This window comes from Lonchura striata, chromosome Z (genome assembly GCF_046129695.1).
Source record: "Lonchura striata isolate bLonStr1 chromosome Z, bLonStr1.mat, whole genome shotgun sequence".
NCBI classification, from domain to species: domain Eukaryota; kingdom Metazoa; phylum Chordata; class Aves; order Passeriformes; family Estrildidae; genus Lonchura; species Lonchura striata.
In genome coordinates, this window is record NC_134642.1 from 46,610,722 (window position 1) to 46,632,170 (window position 21,449).

A 21,449-nucleotide genomic window follows, 5' to 3' on the forward strand; every position below is an offset into this window, starting at 1 on the left:
GCTCTCCTTAGAAAAAAGCCTGTATGTGGACAGGCAGAGTCACATGTGTATGTGTCCACTGTCATAAAGATCATGTCTAGATCACAACGAATTATACATATGTGGAGAAAAAAAATTACACATTCTGGCAGAGCAGTGCAAATTGCAGAGCTGAAAGGCGATGCAGGTATTTCATCCTGAGTAGGAGTACAAGCACCTAAGCACTATTTTCTCTCAAATTCTAGTTATAGGCTCATGCAAGTCCAGACAGATTCACCTGCGCAAGTGGCAACTAAGGCTGACACTGGCTTAAAAACAATTACTCATCTGGCTGGCACAAGACAACAAACCATGGATAAGTGCAGAGGAACAAGTCAGAACAGAGCTGAGATAACAAAGAACATTCAGAGTGTTTGCCATGGTTTGACCCTGGTGTAATGCCAGTGTCCTCATGAAAATACATCCTCCCCAAATGAGTGCTGTGAGATGCAATCAGGAACAGAGCAGAGCAGCCTCAAGCTTAGAAATAAAAGACAAAACTTTATTAAAACCTACTACTATAATAAAAGACACACGCAGAATCCAGGATTAAAACCTTCCAAACATTCCTCCTCCCCCATGCAATTTCCACCAAAACACAGTGAGACACAATCCTGGATTCCTGATCAAGTTATCACCCTTCAGATAATCACTTCTTAGTTCATCAAGGAAGATAGGAGTCTCTCCTGTGCCAGACCCTCAGGAAACACAACTGCAACCTCCTGTGTTTCCATGTCACACATGGCACTGCCCAGAGAAAACCTACCAGTGTGACACCCTTCTTGCCATGTCACAGTGCTCTCACCACCGTGCATGGACTGAAACTGCTCATAGGGTTTCCCGTCAAGGATGCTTTGCCAAGGACCAAAGAGCAACAATTTCTCCTTTTTTAGGGCAGCAATGTCCCCCCATTTTCTTCTCCCCTGGGGCTGAGGGTCTTGAGAACAGAGATCTTCTTCCCTGAAGACAGAAGGCATCACCACACCCTCCTCAACTTTCCTCTGTTCACTCCACTCCTGTCACACTCCTGGCATCACTGCAGCAGGTCACTCTCTTGGCTCCAACCATTGCATCTCCCTAAAAATGCAGTCACTGTGTTGCATGAGAAATTGGTTCAGTCTATGGCTATACAAGAAAACTCCAGCCAAGGCCACTCCATCATCTCTCTCCACCTAAGATTCTTTCCCATCTTCTTCTAACATCTCAGGTCCCAGGCTGTCTCTCTTCTCTTTCAGATCAAGATTAAAGTTTCACAAAGCTTTCTTTGTCCAAGAAGGGGTTAAAAGTCTCAGACTCCCAGGATGGCTGAAAGTCTGGGCTCCCAGAACTCCAACTCCCACAGCCAGGCACCTTCCCCCTGCCACCCCCTCACTTTCTCCTCTGCCGGCTTACTGCCAGCACAGTCTCTGTCTCTGTCGCTCTCTCTCCCTCTGGTGGGTGGAACGATGACATCTCAGATTTCCTCCACCCTTCCATCCGCAGGGCCCAGCTCGGTTCCAGTCCCTGCACCCCCTGGCCTGCCTCCCCAGGGGCTGGGCAGGGGAGAGTCTGCACCCTCCGATGACTGGAACCAGAGACAGTTCTCCTGGGAGTTCTTGCTTTTAACCCCTGTGTTCTCAGAGATGGTTACTCCAGGTACCAGTATCCAAACCTGACCACTGATTGGTTTGACCCCAACTTCCTGAGAAAATTCACTTCCATGTCAAACCATGACAGTGTGGGAAGAAAAGGCTGGAGAAAAAAAAGTACAGAGGAGAAATCAACGTACAAAAAATACTGAGAAGAAAAAGCCCAGCACAATCTGTATAAATAAATAAAAGCATCTTGGACTGAATATCCAACACAGGGACTTTTTAACTTTGATCTTTCTATCCTTTAATTTGCATTCTGTAACTTGGAGCTATCCCTTCTTGAATTCAGTGTGCTGTAAAATCTATTTAATAAACACCTGTGGTGTGTTCAGGTCACATAACACTGCCCACTGCTGAAAAGCTCCAAAAAAGATTAACACTTGAGTCTTCAAGTAAGACAAGAGCTGGAATGAGCTCTCTTATTCTCACCAGGAATGAAAATAGCCTTGCATTAGCAAGTACTGTCTACCTCTGCATGAGTAAAGGAGGAGCAGTTTGTGACTATTTACAAACCTGCAAGTGGGTCAAAATTAAAATGTCAATTTCAAGAAAGATAAAGAGAGATTGTCAAGAGCATGGAATGACAGGACAAGGGAGAATGGCTTCAAACAGAGAGAGTAGATTCAGATCAGATACTAGGAAGAAATTATTTCCTGTGAGGGCGGGAAGGCCCTCGCACAGGCTTCCCAGAGCAGCTGTGGCTGTCCCTGGATTCCTGGAAGTGCCCAAAGCCAGGCTGGACAGGGCTTGGAGCAACCTGGGATAGTGAAAGGTGTCCCTACCCATGGCAGGGGGTGGAACTGTATGATCTTTAAGGTCCCTCGTACCCAAATCATTCTATGATTCTGTGATTCTCACACAGATGTTCAGAAGCCTCGTAGAATTTTCAAATAGCTCTGTGGGTGCAGACAACACTTGAGTTGTTGGTATGTTACAAAATTATAGCTGGATAAAGAACAGCTTAAAAAGAAGGTGAAATAAAGTGAAAACAAGATCTTGCCCTACGGCTTTTCCCATTTACAGCCGTCCATAAGTATTCCTTGTAAGCAAGAAGAAAGGATACCTGTTTTATGCCTTCAGAAAGCAGTCCAGCATATGGTTTTTGGGAGAGATATTTCTGATACGCTTCCAGGACCATCAATGCAACTTCAGAATGGACAGCTGGATCCAGGTGAAGAGTATTCTGCTAAAAACAGTGTCAGAACACAAAACATTGAGTCATTTAAGAGGACTCTACAACTGTACACTCAGCTGCACCACAGAGAAATAACTCCTAGTCTTTTTCTGGCTGTTCAAAATAATTATTGCAATATCAAGGCAAAAATTTTGCCCAGTGAAAAAATTCAGCTTGATGTTAAAGAGTACCAGGCTCACACTGGAAAATACAAAGCCCAACAACTAGATTATTTATTAAAAGGCATCATAATATTCACTTTCCACATGTATTTTATGAACATACAATAATTAATAAAAAAAATCATAGATACCATTTTAAATTTGGTAACAGAGACACTTGAACTCTTGCCTTTAGAAACAAAACCAAATCCCACCACCGTGTTTTTTGTACAAATTCCTCCATCAGTTGCCATATTAGAGAGCCATTTTTCCCCACATCAAAGGGCACAGAAATGGTATTGCTATTGCACAGCAAAGAATTCTGTTAATTTTCCCTAACATTCATTTTTATTTACATGTCTACAAGAAACAAGGAGAAATAGTGAGTGAATATTCTTGTACAATCATCAGCATGGCAAAGAAAAGAGTTCAGCATGACCAAATGCACAGAATGAAATGCTGAACTAAATCACTAAGAACAGGCAACATTATTCCCCCAATCTATTTCTGTTTTTCTCTGAAACAGCACTCACCCTCAATTATACCCTGACCTCATGGAGCTCCATGAACAATCCAATATTATGGAATAATTCCCAATCATTTAAATGATGCTCAGAGTTTTGAAATGTCACATTTCAATCATTACTTTTCTTGCATTGTGAAAACATATCTAGATACCAGCATGCAAACTACAGTCACACCAGTCTCCTACACAATTTTTGGAAGATTCCTCTATTTCTGCAGCCAAAAGCATTTTAATTATGTGACTCATTAAAAATTGTCCTGTCAGCTATTTCCTCGTTTAGAGAGGGAAAAATCACTGCTTAAATATCTGTTTTAAACTCAGCTGCACACTATAAGAAAGCAGAACAAACAAGTCCTCAGACAGAGTGATGTAAAATTATTATGAAATTCCCATTTTGTGCCATTAGGTGTACAGCCATAATATAAAAGCATGCAATTAAATGTTTTCAAATTCTGCTCTACTCCCAGGTGGAGTTTAACTTTTGCTCTGAAAAAGGAGGTTCAAGGCTCCTGTTTTCAATACCTACATGCTCACCAAATCCCCAGTTCAGCCCTTCCAAGATAATGCAAGCCAGTTTATTCTCCACTGCTGTCAGGCTGTAATTTAACAGCCAGTCACGGATCAGGGCTATCTCTGATGAAGAAGGCTTCCACAGGTACAGGGGCAGTTCTTTAAACAGATACAAAGAAACCTTTGAGGAAAGGGAGCAAAGAGTGAAATCAGTACTCCGTACACAACAATTATCAGCACTGTGCTCTGCAATCTGAAAGAGAGGTATGACCAAAAACCCCACAGAGACCTCTTTAACACATCCATTCATAACAACCTGGTATGGCCTCTTAGTTTAACTGCATGTCTGATTTAAATGATTTAAATAGACATCAGCACTTACCATCCCCACCTTCTCAATGGTCTCTCTAATCCGATCCAGCAGTACAGAAATAATCTGTGTGTGGATGCTGGCAATGGCTCCCAAGAGTTCCCGACCAACCTTGGAAAATGTCTCTCTTGTGGAAAGACTAACATAGGACACCTGAGAAAATGAGCAGGGAGAAGTTACTGCTTCTGGCTGACCTCCACTAACATGGAAATAAAATGTCTTTTGGAAAACACAGGATTAAATTGCTCTTGGTTGTCGCAGACAAAGTGGATAAATGCCCATATGAAAAGTGAAACTGACTGCCCTAACAGACCAGGGAAGTAAAAACTGTCCAAAACTAAAATACAGGAACAACACAGCCACAGGCATTAAAAAAAAATCTCACCAAAAACAACAGAAGAAACACCACATAAGGAATTCCAGAGCTACAAGTTAGGCCTGAATGAGAAATACAAAATAAAATAAATGTATTTTTATTTATTTGTTTCATTCTGGCTTCACTTACAGAAAAGCTGTTCTTTTTCCCAAAAAAACAAGTACTTCAGGCAATTTTAATTCAGTGCCTTTTTAAAAAGTAGCACTTTTTTAATTCCATGGTAGAACAAACTACAGAAGCCATGAAAGCTTCACACCTTCCACTGTTACAAATACAAAGAGCATTTTCATTCTTTTTCCTGAATGGACCAGTAACATTACTCACCTCATATATCTCCAAAACAATGATTTTGATAAAATCCTCATCAACATCAGCCCGTTTGGTTTGTGCCATCTGAGCAAATGTGGTGAGCAGACAAATTTCTTCTGAGCAGTTCATTGACTGGAGATACTTTTCAAACTGTGCAAGGTGCTCTGGATCTACAAAAAAATCAAGTGAAAGAAACATGATAAAAGTGCAATAGGACTCACATCAGCAGCATTTATGTAGTTATTCACTCAAATCCCAGAGAAGTGATCTGTGGAGATCATTCCATGCCAACTACAAATAAAAATTTGGCAAATATCTAGCCCAGATCTTGATTACATCCAAGACCTACAAAGAAAGACCAACTATAGATTCCCAAAAACAACACAAGAAGAAAACACTGGATGCACTTGTTTAGAATATATCTCTGAAAACAGAGAACCTACACAACCTATCTCTGAAACTGAACATTCACAAGCAGGAAGGGTAAGATATGCTTTCACTCAAATTCAAGGCAGGTTTCCTCTTTAAACCCTAAAGAGATATTGCCAAAAGCAAATAAACATTCCATCCCTCAAATTCAAGGCAGGTTTCCTTTTTAAACTCAAAAGAGATATTGCCAAAATCAAATAAACATTCCATTCCTCAGGGTGTGGGACATCAGGAAGATAAGGCTACAAAGGAATCTGTACAAGGCTTTAATTTTTTTTTATTTCTTCCAAATAACTTTAAATAATCTGTGCAGCAAAACAAGCACTGAAAGTAGCATTTGAGCTGTAAAATGTTTTGGAGAGTGAACTGCCTTCTCTGAACCACAACATGTGATTTTATCATAGCAGCTGAATATACAGAAAAAGCATCCATTGTGCACTCAGCTACCTAACCTGAACGTGCACGTGCTCAGTGTTCTTGTGATCAAACACTTGCACTCAGATTACATTCTATTTTAAGGGCTTTCAAGAATTTTGCAACTCTACTCCAACCTGAGAAGGTCAGACCTGTACAGGCAAAACAGCTCATGGAACAGCATGCTAGAGGATTGTGCAATTTAAGAAAACAGTTTCTTCCAAACAGTAAGAGAAACCACACTGCTGATAGATACAGCAGGCAAACAGGGGTGCCTCATCCACTCACCTCCATTCCTTAATCCTATTTTTTTAGCCTAATGCTGAAGTTACAGATTACTCTTTTCCCCCTTGTACTTCAGGTTTTTTTAACATGATGCAGGACATTAAAAATGATCACATCATTATTGTATCTAAAGGCACAGCAGGGTGACCCATAGTGGGGAGAAGGGGTCAGCTGTGGGTCCACACTAATCTCAAACCCACACCAAGTTATAGTCTGAGACTGAAGATGCGGACAAGGAATAAGGGAAGCAGAAAGACTCCACCCAAATCCTGTCATCTCACAGTGGAGAAGTAACATCTTCACCATCCACTTAGTACTTGACCCTGTTCCTTTCCTCCAATCACACAATTCAAGTTCAGGCCACCATAAAAATCACTGACTTCTCAAACCTTGATACTGGCAGCAAGGAAATTGTGACCACAAATAAACTCATAGTATCCTTGAAATAAAGGGTTATTAAATATTACCTAATTTAAAATCACTGTCATGGGATTTTACATCCAAGAGCTACATCCCCTGCCATGGGATTTTAAATTCACTAGAACAGAAAAGATGCTCCTGATGCCTTAACATTTTAGCTTTTATATTTTTCATATACTTTTATTCCTGCAATTCTTTAGGGTATAACTCTCGACTCCATATATACTGTTAGCTACTGCTTTTCCATTTTGGTCAGACTAAACAATTCCTCTCTAGGTCTGGGAATCAAGGGAATATGGGAATCAACCTTACTGCCTCAGACCCTGAGAAATGTAAACAAAAGTAAATTGGGGGACAGCAACCTTGGGGTAAATGACTTCATGCTCTGAAGCTGTAATTGGAAGATTAACCCCCAATATGCAAATAGACCAGACTTATAAAAGTATGAAAACCCATGACCCACTGTTCGGTTTGGGTGTAGCCCCTGGGCCTACATCTGCCCAAAATGTACCTGAAGGCCCTTCAATAAATATAACTGCTTTTTATTCCCTTAATTTTGTCCGGCCTCTGTTTTTAGGTAATCCCAAAAGGGCATTATTCCCATCCCTATGGATTCGATGTCTAAAGCTTCCATCAATTACCAAGGCTTAATTCCACCTGTAGATTCATCATCCTTTTCTCATGCTTAATTTGGGAGAAGAAATCACTAAAAAAGTTTCTCTCTCAAGAGAATGTTAATGTCATGGTCTTCCAGGGTGCAAATTACAGAAAATTAAGCATTAATTTGTTAAGTGTCAGTTAAAAGAAAATATTTCAGATTAGAACTTTCACTATAAGAACTGTTGATATTCCCTGTCTAGACACTGGTGAAAAACAGTATTATGCTGACAGAAGTCACTGAGGAGAATGAAAAAGATAAAAAAATCCTGCATCAGCATACCAGGGACTTTGAAACAAAAGTTAGCTAGAAGCAAAACAGTGTTTGATAAGATAATTATATTAAAATTGAAAAAGATAATTATATACTTTTTAAAAATCTGTGTTTGTTACTGCAATCCATAATAGGTGCAGTAAAAAATTTCTAGCAAAACCAAAAATAAAGAAGTTCTACTGGCACAGTGTAACAGATACTGTTTTGGCTGGCAAGTGCTTATCAGATCAGCACTTCATCAAGTGCGCACAACTACAATCCTGGTATCTCTCTCCCTTTCTGTGTACATCACCTTAAATTACCTGAGATTGCACAGAGTCAAGATACTCAGTAGCCTCTCAGAATCACCATTTTCTCCTGCTTCTCCATGAAGTTTGGGCACATGGGGTAACAGCTGTCTGGGACACCAGCCAGCTGAGAAGTAAAACTGACAAAAATGAGATCTGCTCTCCCTGAAGACAGCAAAGAAGCTGTAAGTTAGGGAGCAACAAACTGTTTGTTTACCTGGCCCCCTATCAATCAAGTCCTAAAATATTATCCATGGATGCAACAGCAGAAGGAAATTAGCATTCCAGCTGGCCTCTAAATAGTTCTACTATAGCTGAAGACACCATGTTCACCATGGAGATCAACATGGGACAAAAGTCAAGAGGAAATAAAAATAAAGCCACTTAGGACAAGAAATGCAAAAAGAAGGCTTGAGATAAAGGAAACATAATTGGGGATGATAACCAGTCTCCCACAATGTGAATTTCTAAAGCCAAAATTAACAAGTTCAGTGGGAAAAAAAGGACGACTCTAAAAACACAGAGGACTATCAGCAGCTGACCCAGTCACAAAAAAAAAAAAAAAAAAAAAAAACCACAAAAAAAATCCCAACAAATAAACCAAACCAAAAAACTGCCACACCAACCCTACATGATACAGAAGTCTGTACTTAAGGATTTAAACCTCCAAACTCTCCAAATACCGTTGAAGGTCAAGATGGGAAGTCATACAAGAATACACAAGAGGTACCTCCTGCATGTCACTCCTGCAGCTCTGAGACCACCACAGAGAAAACTAGGACAGTAAATGTATCAGCTGCTGTTAAAATGACAATTTGGGCAAACAGGTACTGGAAAGACATGAATGGCCCAAGACATTTCAGCAGCCACTGGACCAGTCATGCTGCCAAAGGTGCATTTAACAATGCATCCCGCAAAGAGTTAAACCCACAGCGGATGCAGAAGCAGTTGAATGAACTAGAATTGGTTCTGTGTGGGGGATTTTTACCTCTGAGTCTTTGCTTGTAGTCAGCAGGCTGAAGAGTAGAGCAGAGCTGTTCTAGGTGCTCATTCTCAGCACAGTGCATGACAAAGAAGAGCCTCCAAAGCATGCTGCTGGACAAGGTCCCATAAGGCATCTCAGACATGAATAGCCAGACTCCCAACCTATTGGATTTGAAGAGGCAGTTAGGAATGGTTCCACCCGAACAAATCCCAGCACTTGGAAAGGAGACAACTCTGGCCCACATCTCTGCTATATAACAGAATTAGGAATGTAAGAATGTGTATTAGCACCTCAGATTCTCAGCCAACCTTACTGTGGACTGACCAAGATTTCAGAGCTTCTGTCAGTTGCTGCAATTCATGTCCTAATTCCTCCCCACCTTGATGCTACCAATGCACTGGAAAATCCTACTTATTTCAGTCTTGTTTAAAACTTCAAGTATTTAAAGCTACTCCAAATCCCTGTTACAAGTATTCAACTCCTCCAAAACTAAGCCAGTGAAGGGATTACCCACCTTTTTGCCTTCAGAACATGTAGAACAGCTCTAAAAAACAGCTCATCAAACTCCAGTTGCAATTTCTCCACAGAGTAGGGATGTTCTACCAATCCATATTGTTTATTGCCACTAACATATTGGGCCCAGTGGTCACTCACATGACACAGTGTCATCCTACACAGCAGAACAAACAAGTCGAAGAAGGATCATAAAGTATGTCATCACCACAGGAAAACACAGACCAGGGCAACCAGATTAGGGTCTAGACACATGAGACATATCCAACATTTTGCGTTCTGGGTTCCAGAGGTTTCTATATAAATTGTATCAGTCAAATATCTGTGTTCTCTTTCCTTGGTTTTGCAAGCTCACAAGGCATAATATTCTGTTACACCAAATTAGTTTGTGTGTGACCTTTGGAGCCTTAAGGTAACTGTACAGGATGAAATGGCAGAAAGCTCATACAAAAATAATTACACTGAGAAAGCTACTGCCTTCATAGCACAAAGAAAAAGATGGATTTTGCTTCTGATTTTTTTATTATGTTGAGAATACACTCATAGAAGCCATGCAGAGTAAATGATAGAGATTTAAAAATTAAGAGCAGCATTTAGGCTTCAATTACATTTACTTACTGCAACAATAGGACAATTTGCAGGAAGCAAACTAAAAACCCCAAAACAATTCTGGGCAACAACAGAAATAAAACAGTAACATTGGTTATAGATAGGGGAAATTCTCTTTGCTTGTTTCAGTGATTACCCAAGACAAGCCTAACAACATCACTAATGGAAGCCAGTCTGGTGTTCCACAGCTAACCTGGCTTCTTTGCATCCACAGCATTTAGATTTTGCAATTCCCCATTTTAGATTCCCAGACTGGCTAATATTGAACTGACCAAATAGAGGAAAACCTATCTGAGAACTGTTTGTGTGGGGTTTGGATTTTTTTGGTTGTTGGATGTTTGGTTCTGGGGAATTTTTAAAATCTAATATATGTATAAAACATATTCAATCACACCACAGAGAAAAAAAATCTCTTACTTGATGAGTTGACCAATTCTCTTCACAAACTGTCGGTATCGTGCTCTGTTAAATGTTTCTAATCCCACAGACAGAAGTTCCACTAAGGAATTTGCAAAGGCAAAAATCTTCATCATCTTCTGGGGAGAAGTTTTTTCAGGAAAATAAGCACCTAAGATGGAGACATAAAAATAAGAGTAAAAAAAAAAAAAAGAGTATGAATTCTGGATTTTTAAGTAACTTAACAAGCATTCAAAGCAACAGTTCACCATATTGTGAACTGAAATGTATGCTTTGTTTATTAAATGAACAATAAATACCTGCTATGTATGACAGTACAAATAAACTATGCAGGTAGTAAACTTCTGGCAAGCAATTACAACTAAGAGGTGAGTGGGAAATACAGTTCTGACAGCACTTTTGGGAGTAAACAGACAACCAAACCCAAACTAAGGGAAAAGGCTCTAATATTTTGCATATTGCTATGAGGTTTTAATTTATCCCATACACATGGCATATACTTCCATCTCCTCTCTTTAGCCTGCAAGCTGTTGCACAGGTTCATTATTATTTTTCTCAGAGAGTTTCATAATACAGCAGCACTCTTGGCAGTGGCAGTCATTAATACATTTAGCATAAACAAAATGAAGAATTACTCTCTAGCAACTGATTTACCTTCAGACGTAAAACCAAGGAACTGCTGAAAGAGTTCATGAAATGGGAACTGTGACAACAGAGCAATCAAGTCGTCTTCCAAGAGTAGAATCCAGCTTGTTTCAGGATCCTCATCCTATAGACAAATACAGGTATTTTCTAGCTCTACAGTGAAACCAATAGTAAAGGGCTTCACTATTGTACTAATTACAGTTTTGTTAGGAGTAACTGAAGTATTTTAATTCTCTCTGCTAATACTCACTACTGTAAGCTCCACTCTCTTCAGTTATACCACAGTGATAAAATAAGACTAAAATAGAAGCAAATTCAAATCATGCTTTTTAACTTAAAAAGTCAGATTTTCTTCATCCATTTCAGAAAAATCAATGAGTTTGAACAAAACCGTATGTGGGAACTCAAAATGTCCCTCAGACATTTTTAGAGGTTCCAGGCCTTGGTCAGAAGCATTCTAGACCCTGGCAGACAGCTGAAAAACAGCTGTGATTTTGAGTTTGAGCCATGGAATGAATTACCAACTTTGGAGGTGGAACAAGCAGTCACAAAAGGTTAGATAGTATAGTATAAGTAATTACAAAATAGAGGGGAAATTTTTTTAGTATTGTACAGGGGGGTTTTAACACATGTACAGGGGGGTTTTCACTTTGTACATGGGGGTCAGAAGTTCTAAGATGGAGGAAAGTGGGCTGATCCTGTTCTTCCTCCTTTTTCCTTACCTCCATGTTCTTGGTGATGTTGGCACTCACAGATTGGTTTAGAGTAGAAAAACACTTGGCAACGTAGGTAGTAGGTATTGGGGAATAACTGTAAACATGTTTAATTGTTTAACGTAATATATCTTATAAAATATAGCAGCAGCCCTGGGCGGAGAGAGAGACGAAGAAGACAGCAGACAGAGAGGATGTCAGGGTGTGTGTGTCTCTACCCAGGCCGCTGATCAAATAGCCACAGACCAAGAACATAATCTGTTAGATAACTAGCAATAAACTGCCTTGAGACCGAACAGCTAAAGCCTGCGGAGTTTTTCTTTGGAAGCACGGGTTGGAGGAGGAATTTCACCACCACATGAGACCCCAGAGCAAGGCCGGGGTTCTCACACCATAAAGGACAAAACAAAGAGAAACAAAATAAGTCATCTGCTGTACCTCTTCTCCTCCTTCATCTACCAGAGTCCAGTTCCCAGATTCCTTTCCAGAAGAAGAGGAATTTTTCCTTTCAATTGGTTTCATATGGCACATGAAGTCCACACGATTTCTGGTTTAAAGTGAAAAATCAAGTGTAAAAAATTAGAAAATTCAAAATTCTGAATTCAGTCACGATTTCTGGTTTAAAGTGAAAAATCAAGTGTAACAAAATAGAAAATTCAAAATTCTGAATTCAGTAATCTTTCAAATAAGGAAAGATATTAAAAAATCCAGATACAAGAGGAAGAAAATAGCAAGTAAATCAGAAAAATGCCTTGCAAGGAAGGCCCTGGGGGTGCAGGTGCCAGCAGCTGGACATGAGCCCAGGGTGCCCGGGGGGCAAGAGGCCAATGGCCCCTGGGCTGCCCCAGCCAGGGTGTGACACAGCCCCAGGGCAGTGCCCGTCCCTGTGCTGGCACTGCTGGGGCACCTCCAGTGCTGGGGACAGCTCTGGGCCTCAGGCCAAGGGAGACACGGAGGGGCTGGAGCGTGTCCAGGGCAGGGAACGGAGCTGGGGAAGGGGCTGGAGCCCCAGGAGGGGCTGAGGGAGCTGGAAAGGGGCTCAGCCTGGAGAAAAGGAGGCTCAGGGGGATCCTGTGGCCCTGTACAACTCCCTGCCAGGATTGCAGTGTCCCCTTGGGGACAGTCAGAGGGGACTGGATTCTGCTCCCAAGTTACAAGTGACAGGACCATAAACAGCCTCAAATTGCACTAGAGGAGGTTTGGATTAGATATTACGGAAAATTTTTTCATGGAAACTTGGTCAGGCACTGCAACAGATTGTTTAGGACAGTGGAAGAGTCAACATCTCTGGAAGTGTTCAGAAGGCTTGTGGATGACGCACCAGAGGACATGGCTCAGCAGTGGACACAGTAATTCTAGGTTAAGGGTTGGACTCAACAACCTTGAAGGTGTTTTCCAACCTAAACAATGCTGTGATTGTAAATGACTCTAGGATAACCTGGTTCCTGACATGCAGGAGCTGTAACAGACAAGCTTCAGCTCTTTTACCAGTAAGAGCAGACCCTGTGGAGGATCTAAGTTCTGGTATCAACATTTAGAGCAGCACCCCAGACACATTAAGATGGCCCTTGTTCCAAACACAACTATCAAAAGGCACTGGCAACACACATTCCCTCAGGATACACTGATGTCCCCAGGCAATTCTAGAAATTAAATGTAAAAATAAAACCCTTTAAAATAACAGCTTTCAATAAACAAGACTCTCATTTAACCTGGACTGAAACTATGAAGATCATAGTGACAACCCTAAATACCAGCAGATTGATTCTTTGACTTCAAAACTTGGGCAGAGGGAGAGGAAAATTATGTATTTTATCTGGAGAACATAACCGCTTTCACTCATGACTAATTTAATTAACTAGCTTCTCCAAATATTACATTCCTACTAGATTAAAAAAAAGAAAATTAAAAGGATGAAAAATAAATCAAAATATCCAATCAGTGTGTACACCAGTTCAGCCCCTTTACTCAGGGGATTCTACTGCAGAGACAGTATAAAAAACAGGCCATGGTGCAAAGCAAGAGATATTTCAGAAGTCACAGTTATAAAACCTGTGGGTTTGTCAGTATTCACAAGCTATTTCACAGCTGAAAGAAAGCTGCATCACACTGTGTACAGCACAAGGAGATACTGCCAAGGCTGAATTTTAAGATGAATGAGTAAAAAAAGTTTGGATTAAACTGTGAATCTGTTTGTGCCCACTTTTATGACTTTGCCTGCAATGAACTTTCAGAGTTTTACAAATAATTTGTGTTGTGTCCTCTACTCTTACATAATCAGAACATATTTATAAAATCACGTTTATACTTACTTGACAGGAGACATAAGCAAGGCAAGAGATTGCATGAAATGAAATACACCTGACGGGTTACCAAAGACTTTGATCTGAAATTAAATGCAAAAATCTAAGTAAATCCAAACAAGCAATGGGCAAATTGTTCTTAGCAGAGAAATTACATTTCTTACTAGCTTTTTGATAAGACTTAAAAGAATCTGTAAAATACAGCATCCACACTTTGGACAAAGTGTGGCAAAATATTGTTACTTATCCAAAAGAATTACTTAGAAAAATTAAAAGATCAAAAAATTAAAAGATCAAAACCTCCATAAAAAACCCACAACTTCTCTCTTTGTGCCATATGTAGCTCTAGGCACCAGGGTAATTCAGAAACTGAGCACAGGGTTACCACATTAGGTTAATTAGACTCAGTGATATTAAGGGTCTTTCCCAAGCTAATTTATTCTATTCTACACTTCTATTGCATTGTTTGCCTTTCCTGTTAGTGTAATTGAAGCCCTTTTCCTGTGACTAGATTTACAACGATTTCTCCTCTTAGAAGAGCAAATATGTTCTCTGAAAGAACACCCTGGTGCCTTTGGACAGCTGCACTCGCTCCGACCTAGACAAAGTGAACCCTTTCCTTTATCCCTGAACTTTCCAGGGAAATCAGTCCACTTCAATGTATAGGATATGAAAAAATCTGTTCCTCCTGATCCCTTACACATCACAGAGCTGACTCCAATCTCACTTTTTATATACAGCTGCTGCTTCAACTCCAAATATGCTTTCCACTTTTTGGAGAACACTCTCAAAACCTGGTGCATAAGGCCTTGACTCCCTCTCATGGAATCTCTCCAGTCAAAAGTGAAGGGTGCTCCCCTGTCAACCTGCATATGGTTGGCGTAACATGGAAAAATGTATTCCCTGACAAACCCCTCAAGGTCACCATGATTCCACATATCTAGAAAGGCAGTGTGGGTCACGAGGAATTAAGCAGGCAGAAGACACTCTCCTCTCCTAACCATGCCACTCCCACTCCAACCTGCTGGCAGTAAAGAATGAAACATTCACACCTGAATGAATGGACAAGCCCACTCGCTGATGCCAGCTGGACACCGAAGGATGTGGTTGAAGAGGAAGAGATGATCACCTGGACAGCCAATTCTCTGCAGCACAGACACCTAGAGGGAAGTATATTGAAATCAAGTAAATAATTTTGAAGTTCATTTCCTTACAGTCTTGCTAACTAGAGTAATACTGTTCAAGTCTCACACTTTCTAACAAACCTAAATTTTCAGAGCATGTTACAGAAGAACAATATTTAAAATCTGTTTGCTTGCCTTATGAGCTACAAACTGTTTGCTTTGGCATAAAGTAATTATTTTCATACAACTGCATTAAAATCGAATTTATTTAGAAATTGGCAAGAACAAAAGTTTTTTCAACATGACAAGTCTGACCAGTTCTAATTTCAAAATAAGTAAAAGCACAATGAGTATTATTAAATTCACTGTGAGCACTATTGGCTGCTCAGGTGCCAATCCTCATTAATGGTTCTTGACTTATCAGCCAAGGGAATCAATTCTAATGATCTGCTAAGCGATTCTGTTCCTCAAGTGGAACAAACCCCACCAAAAAAACCACCGCCCATAGGCAAGGAAGTCCTCATAGCCAGACTTCCAGAAATTATTCCAAATTCATCCTGTGTGTTGGATCAGATATATCCATGTCTAGTTCCTCACCAGTCTCTGCAGCCACATGAGAAGGTCACTGTGAAACTGAGGATCTTCAATAACCCTGCGAGTGAAGCTGAAAAGGACACTGATACATTCCTTCAAGTGGCTCAAGTCTGAAGAGAGATTTTCTGTCTGCTTCAAAACTGTAAATTAAAAACAGAATAAATGAAGCTTTGACAAGAAGTAGCAACATGAACAATGGTTTTGGGCTGGATATAAAACTGCTCTCTGTATCTGCAGACACCAAGACATTTCAACACAGCTGCCTGCTAAATCTGTCAGAAGAGAATACTTAGAGCACTTTGTTTCATCTTATAATTAAGCTCTGGACACTAATTATAAGAAGAAGATACTGTGGTTACTCTCACAAAAGGCCTTCCCTCAACATCAGCTTTGTAAGAACCACCGTTTACTATGCATATAAACTATCTGGGAGGTGGAGTGCAATGGGAGGAGCAGTAAGAAAGAAAAATATCTGGGGCAGGAGGAGGAGAAATACTTTAGCTAGAAGATTATATTGGTACAAATTCAAACAAAACATTCAAGATGAAAACCAAAGATAATTCTAAATATTAAGAGATTAAGATTTCAAATGGCCTTCCAAGAGGAAATAAAGAAGGAAAAGCATTCTTAGAATTGGCAAAAAAAAAACTGTATTAGATATTGCCTTGGACAACAAAATATTGGGAATTTAGTTATCCCATCCACACAGTGTTTCTGTACAGTAATCAGTGTCAGTCTGCAGCTCAGACAGCAGAAGTCACCCCTGCATTCAGCTTTCACTGCCCAGGTGATAAAGTCAAGGGAATTGGACATTTTCCTCTGAGAAAAAGGTTTCACTGATCCTTGCATAAGACCAACAGTTTTTTGTAACAGAGGAAAAACACTCTAGTAGACAAATTCCACCACAAGAGTCCGAAACTGCAGCCACACAAGGCACTGGACACCCTGACAAGGACTGGGAGCAGCCCAGACCAGCAAACACACCTTGCTCTTGCTGCTGCAGGGCCACAGATCTCAGCAGGGACGAGCTGCTGAGCAGCCTGTAAACATAGGACTCCACTTGCAAGCGGGACAGCACCGAAGTGTAGGAGTGCAGTGCCAGAGTCTGGTGCACGTGCTCTGCTTTGGCCTCAAACAGCTTCTTCAGCTCCCCCAGCACACTCTCGTTTAGCTCCACTGTCTGGTAGCGGTGGTGACCTGTCACCTTGCACTGATCTGCACACACACCCTGAAAAGAGAGCAAATATTTTATGTCAGCAGTTCTGACATTTTGCCAGGTCGCCCTAAATGAAATCAATTATGACATAACCCTCTCTTAAACAGATTTCAAGGCTTTCATAAAAGGGGACATTTCATAAATGGAAAAGACAAATATTTGGCAATATCCAATGTGCTTTTTAGAGGTACCAATCACTGAAGATTCATATCCTTGACTTCTGAAGAAAAAATATTTTATAAACCCTCAGTAACTCAGGTTTGGCAACAGCCAGAAGTTAGTTGCCTGCAGCACTGAGAGATGTGAACAAAACCAGGCATCTCACTCCCAGTGACTGCACCTGCTTCGTAGTTTACAAATTTCCATATATATTTGGACCTGCTATATTAAAGCTAAAACAATCACTGGAACAAGACAAATATTTCCCAAACTCCCAGGACGGATAATTTGCAGTAATTCCCTACAGCATGTTTAAAATGTCTTCCTCTGCCTCATCTCTACCTCTTCAGCACAAGAAAAGCAGAATAAAGAACATTATTGTTATTCTTACAATAAATAACATTCCTGTTAATCTTTTATGCAATCAGGAAACATTCCTAAGAACCACTACTGTGAAAGCTTACCTTGAAAGCATCCCTGTGTTTCCTAAATTAGTAGAATAAGAACTTCAAATTGGTATAAAGACAACAATTATTCTGTAAACACAGTAAATATATAGTAAATTGGTATAAAAGCAAGTAGCAATCTTACACAACTCTATGGTGATTTTAGAAGATACAAGAGTAAAGCCAAAATTGCTTTTGGTACAGAAAATGATCGCTGCAAACCTTAGAATCCAGTGAGGTTAAGTGTTATTGCCCAAGAAAAAGGAATTAATTCAGATGTGTTCAGTTCCTCAACTCTGATGAACTGCACTCACTGAAACAGTAAAATCTACCCTATGCATGAGTATCTTTGGACAATTTTGATGATGTGTGAGCTACAAACAGCACCAGAACAGTTTCATTCACTCCCAGTGTAATACTGAGCTCCAAAGGCAAGTGTCACAGAAGGAGTCTGGGAGAAAACTTTTCTGATGTGTGCCCCAAAGAGCTCCATAAAGCTCTCTGGTTTGCAGACGAAAATGTTACAGGGTACCATGCCCATTCTGGAAGTAAGAAAAAACACAGCTACATTCATAGGACAAGTTACCGCAAGTAGACAGCCCAAATGCTCCCTCTGAGCTATGGGGCTGCTCCTGAGCACAAGTCAAGCTCCCCTGCAGCTGCCACTCTGACAGCAGCAATGACATCAATGGAAACTGTCCCTACAGCTGGCAGCAGGACAGGCAGGACATCACTGCTACAGTCACTTCACAACTGTCCCCTGTATCTGCTTGGAGTGCTGTGAAACTTCACCTAACACCACAGACAGAACTGGGTGTACACAACTTATCCTTTCTGACTCCAAAAGAAATCACCAACATATATCCCACTGCCCTGAACATGTCAGAAGTTAAAAATCAAGCAACAAACTGATTCTAGTCTCAAAAGGATGATATTCTGAAGTACTGGGGGTCAGTGGAGAGACAGAAACCAAAGGCAATAATCTCTCAACATGGAACTTTAGAGACAGAGGAAGTCCAGAGGAAGCAAAAAAGTCAGTAAGAGGACTGGAGTCCCCTTCTGCTGAAGACAAGCTGAGAAAGTTCAGCCTGAAGAAGAGGAGTGTAGAGACCTCACAGCACCTTCCAATACCTGGAAGGGGCCTACAGGGAAGCTGGACAGGGATTCTTTATCAGGAACTGTAGTGACAGGACAAGGACTAAAGGGATTAGGCTGAAACAAGGGGAAATTTAGGTTAGATATTAGGAAAAAAAAATCTTTATTGTGAATAGTGTGGTAAGACACTGGCACAGACTGCCCAGGAAGGTTGCCCCAGTCCTGGCAGGCTGCTCAAAGCCAGGTTGGATAAAGCCTTGAACAACCTGATCTAGTGGGAGGTGTTCCTGCCCATAGAAGGCAGGGTTGGGATTAGATGATTTTTAAAGTCACCTCCAACCCTTTTACAACAAAACAGCTTAACTACAATAAACCTGGCAAGTAAAGCTAATTCCTGAATAGTTTGGGTTCAAAAGTAGATTCAACAACAGCACCTGCACAGTTTTCTGTTGTTCCTTCAAAGTCCACAATCTCCCCTTCACATTTTGGCAGTCTGTTGTCATGGCCTGCAGTTCTGCCTCAGCTAAGAGCAGCTGCTTTCTGCAGCGCATGTAGTTCAGGAGCAGCTCGTAGAACTCATGCCTGTCCTGGTGAGCCACACTCTCAAATTCCTCAGCATAGGAGTCAACATTCTCCAGCCACGAACAAGGCTCAAAGATCTTCAGCTGCTCCCTGGTGAATGGCACCAGCTCTGGCTCGGAGGGGAGCTCTGGGTACAGCCTCTCATGGTGCAGCAGGGGCTTTACTGCCATGATGGTGGGCTTCTCGTAGGACAGCTCCAAGGACAGGTCTGGATAAACCGGCCGTGGAACACACACCTTGGATTTCTCAGAGCGCTGTGAGGTGCTGAGAGGAAGCTTCTCTAAAGAGCAGGAAAGAGGATCTCTAAAGTCTTGTCGGTTTTCAGCTCTTCTGCCCTGTACAAAACCCATCACTGACAGAGGGGCAGCAGCACTGGACTGAATAGTACTCCTCAATAAATCAGAATTTCTAGATCCACTATCAACTGCCTCCACAGAGCTCTGAGATTTGTCCAACTTGCTCTTCTCAACATCCCCCACACATTCCTCCTGGGGAGGATCAGCTTTGGCCTCTTCTGCATCTCTGGGAGGCTCCAGAGACACTGCCAGAGCCCCTTCATTTGCTGAAGATAAATGACTTTGGGGGATGTCAGACACATCATTTATAATTCTCCTATTGTCTACTTCATCTCTGAGCTGAATTTCTGTGAATTCTTCAGGATGTTCCACTTGCACTGTCCTGGCTTGAGAAGATCCTTCTGCCATAGGAGGCAGGAAAACATCATCAGGCTCTTGTACCTGGGGCTCCTCACTACTTCTTTTCTTTTTCTCCTAAGAAAACAAAAAATTAACAGTGTCACTGCCAAGTGAATCTCTTCATCTTGCATCCCAAATCCCAACAACACCAAAAGTAGTATTTGTTAGCATTATCACTCCAAAAGCCCTTTTTAAACATATTAGTTTTCATAATATTAAAGATAAAAACAATATACCAAACAAACCTCTGCTCTTTAGCTGCCCTATGAAGACTGTCCACCAGTGTGTGGTTTTGTGCTCTTGCACAAGGCTTCAAAACTTCTAAGCAAAAATCTATAAATATCACAGGACAGATTGTTTCATCAACACAGAAAATAATCAGCCTAACAGATCCCTGACACCTAAGAAGAGTTACTCAATTTCACCTAGTTACAAAAAAAAAAAAAAAAAAAAAAAAAAGAGAGCTACTCTGTGATCTAGAGCCATCTTAAGTTTTACAAAATATATTAGTGACTGGAAAAATATTTTCAAAACAGCAATTTCAGAATAAAGCATGTCTGGAATGTAACCCTTACTACATTCTAAAACCATGGTACCATCTGAACAATTACTGAAATACCTATTTTCAGTATGCAGTACACATTGGAGATGTAGAAAAACTTAACAGTGCCATTAAAATAAATTTAAAATTACAATTAGTTTGAGGCTAAATAATTCCCATAAACCTAATGGAAGGAGTAGATTAGCTTCCTTCCCAAAAGCACAGCATAGGAAATGAACTAAAATATTGATAAACTGTAAGCCATTTACCAACTTGTAAAACAAAGAACTCAAAAAGTGATTAGCCCATCTGTAAATTAAGTAAACTTAGCACTTTATTAGGAGCAAAACTGAGAAGTTAGGTCACAGTGCTCCAGTTTTGGATGACGCAGATAATGTAACAATGAACACAGGTGAAATGAGTACAAGCCTTTAATTTGGGGAACTAATAATTGGAAAAAGATTGCAGTTTTGGAAACTTGCTCACAATATCACACATATTTTTACTAAATATCTGAATGTTTTTTTCCTTAAGAGAAAGTATAAATGAAAACAGCTCAAATCAAAGCACTAGCTCACCTTGATCTCAAGGCCAATTTTACTCTGAACATATGGTTGTAGGCCCTGGCTTTGCTTTTATGCTGTTTTCTGGTGTATTAAAACCTGTAAACACTTCTGATCACAAAACAGTTCTGACTCACTAGCTAAAGCTGCAGGTGAGAGGTTAAAAATACATCAGTGCAATTCTTTAAGCTAGGCCTTCTCATAATAAGCATCTCCTGATAATTACCTCAAAGTCAATAATTTCCACAGGATATTGTATCACTAAATTATATTTATACGGTGTATTGATCCACATACTTCACAAACACATGCTGGTCCTCTCCCCTCTACAATCTCAACATTTCCTCTTGCAGACCTCAAACAGAATAAACTCCCTTTATATCTCAGTATCAGCCTGCATCCCTCCCA

At 40.6% G+C, this 21,449-nt stretch overlaps 1 protein-coding gene across 1 annotated transcript in view; it reads right to left on the reverse strand.

The window, feature by feature from the left end:
- Positions 1-21,449, reverse strand: part of EPG5 (ectopic P-granules 5 autophagy tethering factor) — a 56,465-nt gene that overhangs the window by 32,802 nt on the left and 2,214 nt on the right. Inside the window, exons 2-15 of the mRNA XM_077790117.1 lie at positions 19,095-20,012; positions 16,729-16,972; positions 15,748-15,884; positions 15,079-15,186; positions 14,036-14,109; positions 12,162-12,270; positions 11,020-11,134; positions 10,366-10,516; positions 9,341-9,496; positions 8,830-8,987; positions 5,091-5,245; positions 4,403-4,543; positions 4,037-4,201; positions 2,713-2,835 (exon numbers count right to left, since the gene is read on the reverse strand). Coding sequence (XP_077646243.1) covers positions 2,713-2,835; positions 4,037-4,201; positions 4,403-4,543; positions 5,091-5,245; positions 8,830-8,987; positions 9,341-9,496; positions 10,366-10,516; positions 11,020-11,134; positions 12,162-12,270; positions 14,036-14,109; positions 15,079-15,186; positions 15,748-15,884; positions 16,729-16,972; positions 19,095-20,012 — 2,754 coding nt within the window. The remainder of the gene's footprint in view (positions 1-2,712; positions 2,836-4,036; positions 4,202-4,402; positions 4,544-5,090; positions 5,246-8,829; positions 8,988-9,340; positions 9,497-10,365; positions 10,517-11,019; positions 11,135-12,161; positions 12,271-14,035; positions 14,110-15,078; positions 15,187-15,747; positions 15,885-16,728; positions 16,973-19,094; positions 20,013-21,449) is intronic.